Consider the following 14,100-nt stretch of genomic DNA (forward strand, 5'->3'; position numbering starts at 1 on the left):
AGACTGAATTGTGTGGCTGAGAGTGTGTGGTGATTACAGAACCGAAATCATACTAATGGCTTCTCTTAGTCTGCTGGTAAAAGCAATTACTGGGGGGTATTTTTACAAAAAATCTGAAGCTGTGTAATGTGATTTTAAGAAATACTTTGTCTAAAATAGCATTAAGAAAACAGCATACACAAAGAAAGGGTTGCCTTCCTGCTCTGCCATGTTCAGCTGCACATGTTTTGGAGACATTGACTTCAGGACCTGCACTTGGGCAAGGTTTAAAAAATCCTTTACATGGGGAGTGGTGAACGTGCCTTCTAATATTAGAGATCACAGAAACCAGTTCAAAAACAGAACTTGCAGTGTCAAAACAGAAGGACACACTTCTTAGAGATTCTGACGTGAAGTTGTGTCCTCCACTATTGAGGTAAGGTTCACTTTTTGATTCATGTATTTTGACTCCCATGAAAAAGAGCAAATTCAGGGATAAAGTGAGCCATGAATGAAAAGGATTTTTGTGGTTTCCTTTCTTTCCATCTAAGAAAAGCCAAGCAAAAGAAAGACTTCATAGACTACTGTGTGGCTTTGACTTGCAAAAGTTATCCATAGGAGATGGTGACGGAAAGCTGAATATAGAGGACTTTGTAGCTTTGCTTATGGCATGCAGTGTGTATTGCAGGAAGATGAAGATAATCTTCCTGTGAAGATACCGCTCACGCTACTAATACTTTGAATAATGGTGTGATGGCTTCAGGGTTCTCCGAGATGCTATCAGAGCATTTATTATTCCATTGATACCTGTGTATTTTACTTCCCCATTGTGTGGTGACTTTTCCAATTTGTCAGCTCCTTCCTTTTATATACACATTGCCAGCTGTGGTTCAACAACATGGTGCTTATGACAGCTCAGACACTATGTAGCTTTGAGCACTAAACTTGGGCTGTGCTACAGACAGACAATATTCCTTGTTTCCCAGAGAATGTAGCCCTTGTGCTTAATGACTGATTAAATCTGTATTAGAGGAGAACCAAGATTTAGCCTTCCTGTTTTAAAACAGGAATACCTGATGCAGCACCAGCTGTAACCACTGCCCCCTCGCAGAGGGCTCTGAGGGCGCTAATAAGCTTTAATTGCCCTGACCAGCTCACCTGGGGCTTCCACCACGCACCCACTGCCCAAGAGCCCCATGCGGGCCCAGCCTGGGGATTCAGTCCTGCTATGTGGAGGTGTGCTGGATTTGCTACTCTCCAGCCCGGCTCCGCAGATGGGCCTTGGACCTGGGATGGAGGTAGGCTGTCCTCTGGCTGGAGCTGCTCTGGATGACGTACGTTGGATGATGTATGTTGGATCTTGTCCCCAGTTCTGTCTCTGGCCCTGGTTCTGTTTCTGCCTGGCCTCCCAGCACCCGTTTCCTGACTCACCTCGTCTGTGGCTGCTGGAGCTCCACTGGGTCTGCACCCAGCCACGAGATCTGTGGTACACATCTGGGGGAGGAAGCAGCTCGAGTTCTGTAGCGCTTGTGCAGTTATGGTTTAAAGGCATGAAGAGTACCGAATGGTATTTCAGACGGGCTGTTCAAAGTCATCACAACATAGCAGAAGAGAAATGAATACAACTGACATCCATGTTTTCTTCCCAGTGCCGTGATTCATATAAACGTCAGTCAAAGAGGAAAAGGGCGCTTTAAGTGCTTTCTCCTTTTTAGAAAAGCGTTCTTTTTTTAAACCAGCACTTCAAGGTTTGTCACAGATTCATGTCAGTGGCAGACCGCTCCCTCTGAAGTTTAACTTTCCTAGTCCCTGTGCTGTGTGATGTTGCTGCTGTCTAATCTTTCCGTTTCCTTTAAGGAAGGAAGGATCTTAGTGTGGGGATCTCTTACACCTTTCAAAGTGCCACGCACTGCGGTGTGCCTTCGCTTCTGCTGTGGTTGTTCTTGCAGCAAGTGACGCGGTGTGGTTACGCAGCTGAGATCTTTGAAGGAGATGTGTGATATGGAGAACCTGTGTGTTACTGCTTTGGTCTGTCTGTCTCCTTGGTCTTTCTTGGTTCTGTCATTAGGACAGAGAATTTATAATAAGCTCAGAATAGATGGGGGAACTTCTTGACTTGGTTTCAGACTCTCCTTCTTTTCCTCTATCATTTCATGTTCAAACCTTGCAAGCACCTATCTTTTGCTTGGCCAAGAAGGTTCCCAGCTTCCCTCTTCCCCCATTTTCTACACTCTGACAGCACGCTTTCTGCTAGCCTCTAATTCAGAAATATCCCTGCACCACTAATGCAGAAATATCCCTGAACCGCTAATTCAGAAATTAAGTTGCGTAGCTTAATCCTGAAATTACTTTAGAGATACAAAAACACAAGCAGGTACAAAATAATTGGTGAGTATCTGTTACCCTGAATTAAGTGCTGTGGCAGGAGCTGACAGGTCACGGATGAGCTGTTATTAGATTTTCCTGCTGCCGTCATTTGATCTACTCATTTTTCATCTGCTAACAATAGAGTTGCATTTTGATAACAAGTTTAATTTATCTGCTAATGATTCATTTCACTGCTTGGATATCTACATCCATTTAGAAAGCTTTGGCCTGTGCACGGTGCAGAGAAAAAAAAAGAAAAAAAGAGCATGATTGAGTTTAAGTGCAGTATTCATCACAACTATTTTACAAGTAATTGCCTAATTTGAGCATTATAAGCTCCTCTGTTACACTGTATTTTACATAACATTTGTCTTTTGTCTGCTGAGTTGAAAATATAATGTAAAATAACTCCGTCACTAGAGGAGATCAGAGCTATTCTTTACAGGGAGCGTGTCTGGAGCACAGTCTGAAATGGAAGCGGACAATTTATATAATAAATTGCTAGGTGACAATAAGGAACTGTTGCAAGCTGTTATTACACTGAAATAATTCTAAAAAGCCTACCTGAAAACAAACCAAAACAAACCTAACAAAGCCACCACATAACTTCAAATGTGAGGCAACTGCTATGTAACCTTTTATTGAAATCAGCCTCAGTATGAGAGGGGTAGGAGATTGCAAATAAGATACAAACATTTAAAAGGTTGAAAAGGCAGACAACCCTTGTGCTGTTGCAGTGGTTGTGCTGATTGGGCAGGGAGGATATTTAAAATGAAGATCTGTTTGCTTCTTGGACATCTTCGAAGACCTCCGACTTGGTTTGCTGTTAGATGGTTGGTGCATGCCGCCTATGAATGATTTCGGAAGGTTTTAGAAAAAATGGAAGGATACAGGATGTGTTTAGTAAAGTGCCTCTTTCCCACAGCTGATGGGAGATTGCTATAAAGATGGTATTTTGGATGAAATCAATATGATGTGGCTGCCATAAAATCGGAGGAGCATTTATGAACATTTCCTTTTTGTCCAGCAGGATGTCTTTGCTGCATGATGGTCTCTGCAAGTAGTGCTTTGCAGGCTTCTCAACACTATAGTCCTTTGCTTTGCTCCTTCCAAAATTCCTCTGGATATTCTATCTTAATCTTACAGCTCTAAATATCTGCTATTAAATTAATTTGTGTAAAGGGAGGAAAAAAAAAAACGGGGCAAAAAAAAAAAGTTAAATAATCCAGTAGCCAAATCAACAAGTGTTTGTGGGGCGATTGCTTTTTAATGTGATAGACCTGCTGATTTTTACTAAATTTTTAAATCACTTTTCCATAGATTCTAATATTTGTTGTCTTGATAGAAGCGTTTTTCATCTAATTATTAACATAAACACTCGGTTACTTTCCCCAGTTCTTGTTCTTTACACGCTGGAGACTTAGAGATGTTTTTCCTTGCGTGACAGAGCTGCGTGCCTGAGCGAGTGGTTTTGCGCTTACACACCTGCTTCTGTCAATGCCTTTGTGGTATTTATAGTCTTAATTGTTTTGCACAAAGTTTCACAAAGCATTAAAGTTAACTTCAGCATGAGGCAACAGCAGATAATTTTGTGCATGTAACAAACATTGCAAGTTTGCTGGGGAAATGTGATAACTTTGTTACATTTAACAAATCTCTCAGATTGCCAGCGCTCAATTTTCATGTCACGTTATATTAATGCAGTGTAAAAAAGCCTGGTTAACCCAGAATTTCTGCTAGCAGCTTAGACTAGTAGTTGCATATATGCTAAATTCAGTGGCAGGGAATTGAATACTTCCTAAGGCGCTTGAAACTCGACAAAGCAAGGGATAATTCCCATGAAAGCTTGTAGGAGCAGATGCAGCCAGAAAAGAGCACTGTCCCTGTGGGCTACCTCACTTCTTCTATGTAACTCCACTTTATTATTTTCGTATGTGTAGGTCTGTCATAAAGGAAAACCTGTTGATCAGGAATGCTTGAGATTCTGTCATCGCCTCCTCAGTGCTACTATTTCACCTTTTTTTTCCTCTGAAAGAAGCTTCTTGGATGTAAAGCCAGCAGTTTCTAATCAACCTTGAATTGAATTAGAATTGCAGTGAGTTGAGCAGAAAATGAGAGCACCCCAAAATGCTCATGTAAACTTTGTGAAGTTTTCTTTCTGAAAAGTCCTCACTGAGCACGGCGTAAAGCACCTGGAAGCAGTCCGTGCCGTTTTTGAGTGGTGCTGTGATGCTGTTCTACCGATTTTGAATTTCAAGATCCTCTTTTTGACAAAGAGGATGGAATTTTGCAGTAGTTCAGAAAAATCAATTAGGTGGCGTGGTTCTGTGGCAGCCTGCTCTGTCCTGGGGTGAGCGAGACCCGTTTCTCTGCCAGGATTGTCTTGGGAAAGCAGCTACAGAATAAGCAAAAAAAATGGGGATGTGGACTTGGAGGCTTTGGGGTTTGAGAAAATCCAGTGTGGTATTCCAGGCTTCTAAAACAAAAAGAGAAAATATGAAATATTGAAGAAAACCAGCCTTTAGAGTGTACTGCAAGTTATTTATATTTGTGGTAAAATCTAAGAACCAGGGTCGTGCTTAGCAGCAATAAAGCTTGTCAGTAAGGAGACTTTGACAGATTTACAATAGAAAAGGAGAAATTACCGCATCTTTGACTAATTTTAGTATGAGTAAGTTGAAATGGTGAAAATAGATCTTCCACTGCACTGGAGATTTATATTTGCCTTCCTCGCAGCCCCACCGCATTGCTGTCTGGAAGTCTCTCGGCCACTGGCGTGCTCGGCTCCTTCCCTTCCGTCCTTTCTTTCCCATTACTGATGACTTCCCTCACAGTAGCAGTAATCTGTTAATAGTCCCAGACGGTGTGACCTTTTATATTACTGTATTTCATTCAATTTCCAGTGGTCTCGTTCACAGTCATACAGTTCTTTTCAGACAATATTTCAGTCTCTATTGACAAAGCCTTTTAAGTTTATTGTTAATCTGTTTCGTGAGCATGCTGACTGCCACGACTATGGAAATGAAAGGAGCAGTTTGGACGGAGTGTGAAAGAAGCCAGCTTAAAAAGGCAACAGAAAGGAAATGTGTGCAGGAAGAAGAGAAACTACGCCACGAGACTCGGGAGGTGCCGTGGTGGAGGAGCTACAAAGAGTTTGGAGGTGGATTCCCAGAGAGACTGGATGCTTTGCAAAAGAGGGAAGGAAGAGTGCTTAAGATCAAAAAAAGAACAGAGTAATTAAAGGATAATGAGAGTAAGAGTGAAAGAAAAAAGGTACTCGTGTGTGTGTGAGATAACTAGACTCTACAAAATGGAACTGGGAGATACAGGTAAATTTGAGAGCTACCATAAGTTCATGGAATGTATTGTTTTTATTTTATTAACTTGTTAATAAAGCTTCTGAAGGGGATGAATTTTGACCTAGCAAAGCATGCGGATTTCTTGGGGGAGACGACAAGAATGCCACAAACTTGCCGAGCTGAATTAAAGTTGTTTAGGAGGGAATACAGCGGACTGCAAAAAGAGATGGACTGCAAATTGTAATACGTCTGCACCATTACAGTGCTCTCAGCAGCCACTCAGCTGCACATTACTAGGAGCGGTGATAGAAATTGCAGGCTAGGAAATAGCAGGGAGCACTGACACTGCAGGATGGGAGTAAAATAAACAGGGGAAGGGGAGGCTAAAACCAGAGGTACTGAGATTAAGAAACGGGAGCACAGACAACTGAAACAAGGCAGAGTTGTTCAGGCAGCATTTGCAAAATGAACAAGAGCTGTGTGGGAAAAACAAGCAGAGTTAAAGAGCAAGCACCAGAATGTGTGAAGACATGATGCATAGTCGTTGGGTTTGTTGGCATCAAGAATGTGGTGAAGATGTGATAGACCAAGTGGATGTAACTTTCCGTGTCTCATTCACAATACTTGGCTGAATTTATTTTGCTTATGAACACTTGTGAACTGAAATGCATTAGAGGAAAATGTAGCTTGAGCAGCACTTGTAGCGAATATTGACACGTTTTCAGAAAACAAAGGGCAAAGTGTACGTTACAAGCTTTCCTTTGCTCCAAGACAGCAAAGATTTGGGTGGCTGACGAGGTCCTCTGCCTGCTCCCTTGCACTTCTGGTTAGAGAAAATTCTAATTTTTCCCAGCTAATCAAGCCCTTGCATGAAAACTGTGAAGGGGCATGGTGCCTATTTCTAGTTTTCCCACTGCTCTTCGGTGTGATCTCATGGAAATTGCTTTACATCTCCTTGGTTCGCTTTTCCAACCTGTGAAATGGGGAATTATAATGAGCTGTAAGCTTTGCTACCACGAAGTGCCACAGAAGGATAAGGCGTTATTATTTTAATAATACATATAATATGTGTAATAATAATACTGCAGATAACGGGTTTATACATCTGGGCTCTCGGCGGGTTGGTGTGCTGGGCAGGCAGAGCTCACCTTGGAGCACCTCCGGGAAGCATCCTGCAGCTCCGCACCAGGGGTTCAGGCTCCCCATCAGCTGAAGCTGATCTCACGCCGTGCTGTCACGGATAGCTGTGTTCTTGTCATTATCCTCACAATCTGCCGTCCTGTAACGGGGTGGAAAAAAAATATTTTCATTCCCAGCAGTGAGCTGTTGCAAGTCGGTGCCCAGCTCCACAGGTGTGGGCGCGGATGCAAGAGCTGGGGCCCAGAGCGCCTGTCGGAGGAAGGTGCCTGGCACGGGGGAAGTGCCTTCCACTCGAGGAGCTGAGTTGTCCTGCTCTCTCGAGGTGAATTTGAACTCTCCCAATGCTTTTCGACTGCTGGACAGGCTTCAAAGAAGAGAGTTGTTGTTTCTGCTGGCTTTAACAAGATTAACAAAAGAGCTGTACCTGAAGTTTGGTCAGAATTGTCTTGAAGAAGTTCTGAAGTATTGGGAATACTTTGATTATTATTAAACAATGGATAGAAACAGTTTTCTGAGAAGCTACGTTAGTTAGGTTGCTGGAAGTTCACATGGTGTATACACAGTCATTGTAAGCTTCAACATAAGAAATGGGATCGTTAATAAGGGGTGAGCTCTGAATTCTGGCCGTGAACAGCTTGGTTCATCATGCATTTTTTAAACTAAAATTCTAATATGTTCTCTAAAATAAACTGATGTGTTCTCAAACAGAATTGTACTTCAGTCTGAAAAAACTCCCCATAGCACGCTTAAATGTCTCCATGTAGGAGCAATTGGTGGTTTAGTGTAGCTTTGGAACATGTGCTTGGCCACAGGAGCCGATATTAAATCCCCCAAACTCGAGCAAATTCAGAGATTCACTTTTTTTTTTTCCCCTTTTTCCTTCATAAGCAATGGCTAAATTCAGCTCTTTGGGTTAAAAACGAATAGTGGGAGAACATGGCATATGGCCGTTTGCCTAAGAAACTCTGGCTTGTGTTTGCTGAAAGAAATCGCAATGTGTTGGCGTTCGCGGTAATTCAGCTGAACTGGGAGCCTGCCAGAACCGAAGCAAAATGCGTTCACAGTATACCCAAAATACAGCCGAGGTGCCAAGTCTGTAGTAGCAAGTGTAACAACCTGTTTCAGAACGAAACATGAAAATTTCCCAATATGCAAAATAAACTCATTACACACTGGGTTTGGTCTACTTATCACACCCTTTTATTTTAATAAATTATTTGAGTAGACCTTAAGTGACATAGTAATAGTCCTCAGATGATCACTTCAGCAGAATTGAGAAATGCATTAGGGATTTATAGCGGGAAAGGGGACAAATAAGGGCATTTTTTTCCTCTGATAGGCTACAACATTGGAGAGTTTGTTCAAATGTGTGGTTGCCACTTCCATGGATCTCCCAGGTGACTTTGAGGAGATGAAAATTCCTGATGCGATAAAGCTGATGTTAGAAGACTGTGTGTGTGTGCGCAGTTTTGTTGGCAATAACCCCTGGTGTTCGTAAAAAGGGTGTTTTCCTCGCTCTTGAAGGAGAGGTGGGTATAGTTCCTCACCTCTGTTGGGAAATCTAAATGAGCTTAATAATAAAATGGACAAGAACATTCATTTAAGTCCCATCAGTTATCACTCTGATCTATTCTATTCTTACCTTCTTTTTGTCTCCTGAATTTTTCTTAGTCAACTGAAAAGCTGTGAGTTTGGATTTCTAAAAGGTTACATAGCATTTTCTTGGTCAAATTAGCATTTACACACAACTTTAAAGGGTTTTATAATTAAGTTCTCAAAGTCTTATTAAAAAGATAAGGCAAAGGAAGACAACTTATGAATGATGAGAGAACTTGTTTAGTGCATTTCTCTTTTTCTGAAAGCCAAACCTATCGGTATTTGAAGGAATGTGACCTTCTGCCAGCAGGCATTGTTCAGGTCTGCCGCTGCCTGTCCTGGAGTGGAGAGCACCTCGAGTGGTGCATTGTAAGCATTGGAAGATGTAATTACGCTAACAAAATCCATCTTTACTGAGGAAATTAGGGCGCATACCAGAAGTATCATGGGAAAAGTGAATTCCCGCAGAGGGTTTTTCAAGCTGGAGGAGGATTTAAATGAGGTATAAATTTTCTGTGCGATGTCCTTCCACAGAGACGTGAATTTCAATCCGTGAAGTTGAATGGGACAATCTGCAAACCTTTGGCCATCGCGGGCTCAATCATGCAATGTTCAGCGCTCTCTGGCTCTGCTCCAGCAATGCACTTAAGTTTAATTTGAATCATGTGAATATTTCTGCACAAATCAATTGGAGGATTAGCAATACATACGGAAGTGAGGCAGGCACTTAAGATCTTAGTTGGATCAAGGCCAGGCTCGCAAAATAATCTCTGAAGTGCTTCCTATATTAAATAATGACTGGTAGCAAGAATAGGGCCCTCCGAGATCAGACCAGAATTTTTTTTAAAAAAATGTTCTTCAAATAGCCATGTGTGCCCAGTGATTCTGGGGGGAATCTTCTGGGAAAGTCAGTACTACAATTTCTACAGACCTCAAATATCTATCAAACATCAAACTACAGCTAAGTCCAGTTAATTAGATTGGTATTTTAAAAGGAAATGTGCTTAATTTGTCAAGCTACGTAGTCTAACTGCTGTTGCAATTATTAAATTAAACATAAGATGCATCTTAAGATTTCCTGTAATTGTCAAGGACTTAATTGATCTCTTAGGACAACATATCAAAATTAACTTCCTACCATCTTACGGTCTTGTTGACCTCTTCTTCAGTTTCCTCCTTGATGTATTTATATAAATTGACCACCAGCTCTATTGGAGATGGGTTGGGCTAAAACCAGCCGTGCCTGGTAGAAAAGGGCCCCTTTGTTGCACTCCGTATTGCTCACACATTTTGAAAAATTTGCTGTCATATCTTGTAGCAGCTTTGTCCATCTTAATCATCTTTCAAAAGCTTGCTCACAAGGGGTGGTCGATCAAGGAGCACTCTTTGGGGCTGTCCTGCTGCAAGTGGGGGCTGTTCCTGCCCCTTGCTCTACCCCTGCGCCGCTTGTGCCCCTCGAGCTCTTCTTGCCCTGTCCCCTGCCGAGGCTGGCTCTGGTTTGTGTATCTGTACGGTAAACTGGGTTGGAGCACGTTCACTCGCCAAACAATAACCTTTTCTGCTTGGACTTTTTCCGGGCTATTGTTAAGATGGAGCAGTTCCCCAGTTCAGCTCAACATGCAGCCACCGAGACATCTGGAGGTAGCAGCAAGTGGCGAGAGGCAAAGCGCAGAAAACACCGGCGTTACTGCTCAGTGGTCAAACTGGAGCTCTGTCAGGTGCTGTCGACAAAAATGAGGAAGGGGGAGGAAAAAAAAAAGGCTGAGATTTGCTTCACAGTTTGCATGCTTCACCTTTAGTTTGCTGAAACAAGCTGAGCTGATCCCCTCTGCTGCCAGAAAATGACGAAGGCCAGCGCAGGGGGAGAGGAGAGAGTTGTTTCCTCACTTGGCAGCAGCATCGGCTCAAACTGGCTTAAGTCCATTATGGGACTGCACGTTTAGTGGCATTTTTATACCTGAAAAAGATAAGAAATATATAATCTCTAGAAGTATAGTTGATACATCAGATACTTGAAAAGTAAAAGTTGCCGAGAGGCAGTGAATGAGGTGGTGGCTGAGGGGTAAGGCAGGCATACCGAGTACGAGCCTTGCAGAACAGAGGAACAGGGACTGAACGCAGCACGAACCTATCTTGGCTGACCAGGCGTGGCATTTCTGGTGGAATCAGGAACTTCTTTAGCAAGATTACCACAATACTTAGAGAAAAGTGAAAATAGTAGTTTTAGTATATGGGTTTGGTGTATTTTGGTTTAGAATGTCTTATTAGATTATGAACCACTGTTAATATAGTGTTAGCAGAAAGTTTAAAGAAAAGACTAGTCCTGCATAGGGAGGAATATTCCAAGAACGTATAGAATCAAATTGCATTAACTTCAGCATTTCTAGTAAAAACTATCATATAGCTAGTCCCTGTCCCATTTTTTTGGTTACTTATATTGGAAAGGGAGGCACTGCTTACAGTAGCATCCTTGTTATCTTCTCACTCAGCTAATTGTGATTTCTTTCTAAGCAGGAGCAGTCAGAATAGCAGTAAGCCTTTCTGACCCTCAGAAGTACAGGCACTCAGTGAAACATAACTGAGATGGCTTGTGCAGTCATAGAGATCCTGAAGCCCTCTAGAGGAAATACTTTTTTTTTTTTTGGTCCAGTGTCTGAAAATGACTAAAGTAAATCAAGGACATTTAATTTTTGTAAATCATTTTTAATGTGATTACAGGTAACTGGTTTGATTTTTAAGTTAGAATTTGCAAACTGATAGTAGTGAGCAAATAGCATCACTAGCTGTGCCTTAAAGGACATCATAAATTGAGTTTTCCTGGTTCCAATTATACATTTTTAGGGAAAAGAACCACTGTGAACAGCACTGTCAATTAATCTACATTACCAAGTTACTTATAAACTACATCTAAGAATGTAACTTTATCTTCCTAAAGGACAACCAGGGAAAAATCCTGATTCAGTCATATACAGCTGCTGTGTTTGAGATCAAAATGGCATTATCGTTTCATTTCTGAAAGGCTTTGAATTATTTCTTACAGAGACTGTGAAATAGGGGGATGTGATGGTAGAGATGTCTTATGTAGAAAGTTGATAACTTTAAAGCATTTAAAAGCAAGAATCGCATCTTGCATGTAGAACAAAATAATTGCATGCATTTTCGAACTGAAAATTACCGATAGTTTGTGTTTGTTTCAGTGAAATTATGTGCTTACTATTTAATTTCTAAAAGCTAAAAAATAATTATTTTAAGTAGTGGAAATGAAATAGCGCAATTTGAAATGGTTTCACACAACTGAATCTATTTCCATCTATTTTTTATGTACTTGTTTTGCTCTTTGGACTGAGCTAAGGTTCAAGTTACAAGAATAGTTTCTGCTGGTGTTTTTTTTTTTTTTTTTTTTAATCCATGATGATCCAAATATCTATGGCACCTGGAAAAGCATACAGTTCTAGCACAACTGTAACTAAAACTACTAATCAAATCCTCTTATCCCATAAAAATGCGTCTGCTTTTGGCTGAAACGAAGGCAGAAGTTGCCACCTTTCCCCGTGCAATCCACTTAACGCAGGTGTTCTGGGCTTCCACTTGCAGATGGGTAGGGAGCAAATTGTAACACGCTGTTTGCTAAATCCTCTTACTGATTAAGCAGCCTGAAATTCTGCTGTGGTCTGTAGAATCAGCAACCAAGTTGCGTTTGCTCTTTGCCTTCTTTTGACTGAGTATGCCATGGGCATCTTGTGGCACGAACCGCCCCGAGGAGCCCTGCTCAGCCAGCGCTGGGAGCCTGCAGAAGCTCTGCCCATTTTTAAGTGGCTCTACACCAGCTGGGGGCTGAAATCCCCCGCTGTAAGTGGTGTTATAACTCGTGTAAATGCTTATCAAGTTGAGTTTTTGTTTGTACTATTGCATAAGACGAGGCAAGAGACTGGCCCTCGGAGCCTAGATGGACCGAGCTGTAGCCAGCTGGCTGCGAGCAGCCACGTTGCCCTGAGAAATTGCTGGGTGGCAGCACCAGAAATATGGACGGCACAAGGAGCAGTCATGTCCTATGAACTGAAGTTATCGTTGTTTCAGACCATATTTCTAGATGGTCAGAAAAAATGATGTTTTAGAAAACACGTAATTTAGAGAAAAAACACTGTGTAAACATGAAAGCCGTGTCTTGTTCACTTTTCTCACCTTTTCAGGTCATCTCAGGCTTGCTTCCCTGCTTTTTTCTTGTCGTACCTATTTTATTTTCTACAGAAACCTATAATTCTTTAATTTATTTGCATACTCTCTTCCCAGTAACTGTTTCTGTGGTATCTTTGCATAGCTTGGTCCTGCGTGAGCTTCCCAGCCACTTGTCGGGGTTTGCTCCAAGACACCTCGAGGAGATCAAAGCACGTCTGTCTGTCAGCCTCCTGCCCGCAACTGGGAAAGCGTGGTGACAAGAGCAGGCCTCTTCCTAAGCGTGACTTAAGGAGCTGCCTAACCTCAATCAAGCCCCATTAATCCTCTAATGGCTTTCCCTGTTCGCTTCTCTGGCAGAGCTGGAAAATAGCGCGGTGAGCCAGAGGAGGCTGTTTGAGGATGTCCCTGGGAAATGACTGCTGGAGTACTACAGCAGCCTGCTCCCTGAGAAGCCACGAGGAATGTCCACAGAAATGTTATGTTACGTTGTGCTGCTTTTGCTTACATTAGAATTAATTTCTCCTGCTCTGTTAATGCAGTTCGTTGCTCTGGGTTGTTGGTTTAGTGTTCTTAGCGAGGTAAATGTTTGCCCTTTCACCGGCAGCTGGTTAGAGGTTTTATGGACAGCTCTTGCTACTTACATTACTATTACAGATCTTCTACTCCTTGCCTGATGTTTTAAGTCGGCAGCTGTAACTGTTCTCATGAAGAACACAAAAATAACTAGAAATGGCTTGGAATCTGTTTGAGTTCTCGTTTGTTTCTTTTTGGCAGCCACAGTCTGTAGAGCTGCAGCAGTAGTTAGCTCTAGATGGGAATTTTGCAGTACTTCCGCTCTGATGCTGCTTCGTCAGGTGCTGGTCCTGTCCCGAGTCCCTTTTTTTTTTTTGCATGCTGCCGTATAAAAAAATAAAAAAAAGTAAGCATCCAAAGCATTTGAAAAAGTAGTAGTTAGAATATCCCTGTGTGTGATCTCCTGTGGTTTTTAGCTGTTCTGTAATCACTTGCTTTTGCTTTTGCTTTTTCCTTTTGGTACTGAATTACCAATAACTTTATTCTTTCAGTGAGCAGATGAGAATTTTTTATATGTTGAGCTGTAATCATATTTTATTCATGGCCTTTTGGTGATATATTTCTTTCTAGATATGATAAAATTATTGCCAGTTTCATGTTCACAGAAGTATTTTATTTTGAACAAGCCATGGCCAGATCAAATAGCAAAACATTTAGAATTCAGAATTAAAATACAAAATCACTGATTTAAAATGTAGTAATATTTTTCATCATGTAGTTGAAGCCAGAGACTTAATCTGTCTTAATCTGGTCCTGCATGAAAAGTGGTAGTAAATAAAAATGCCCAGCCCTCATCCTGTTCAAAACCAACCGTAATACATTTGTCTGGCGCTGTCATATAACATAAATAAGTAGAATAAAAATAAGTAAATGCAGGGAAAAAGAAAATGTTTTCTTTAGTAGGATTTATAGTTTGATTTTTTTTTGTGTGTGTGTGTGTGATTTGTTCCCATTTGGCTAGCGTTGCTAG

The 14,100-nt window shown here is 41.6% G+C and overlaps 1 protein-coding gene across 3 annotated transcripts in view; it reads left to right on the forward strand.

Annotated features, from left to right (window-relative positions):
- Positions 1-14,100, forward strand: part of LOC308177325 (connector enhancer of kinase suppressor of ras 2-like) — a 186,277-nt gene that overhangs the window by 37,863 nt on the left and 134,314 nt on the right. For 2 of the 3 annotated variants that reach the window (XM_080554340.1, XM_080554342.1), the window contains exon 1: positions 444-1,277. The exons of the other annotated variant lie outside the window; for it this stretch is intronic. In XM_080554340.1, the coding sequence (XP_080410466.1) occupies positions 1,208-1,277 (70 nt within the window). In that variant the 5' untranslated portion in view covers positions 444-1,207. Of the gene's footprint in view, positions 1-443; positions 1,278-14,100 lie in introns of those variants that run through there. 3 annotated transcript variants of the gene reach the window in all.

The sequence above is a fragment of the Anser brachyrhynchus genome (genome assembly GCF_964034855.1).
Source record: "Anser brachyrhynchus genome assembly, chromosome: 13".
In the NCBI taxonomy this organism is placed as follows: Eukaryota; Metazoa; Chordata; class Aves; order Anseriformes; family Anatidae; genus Anser; species Anser brachyrhynchus.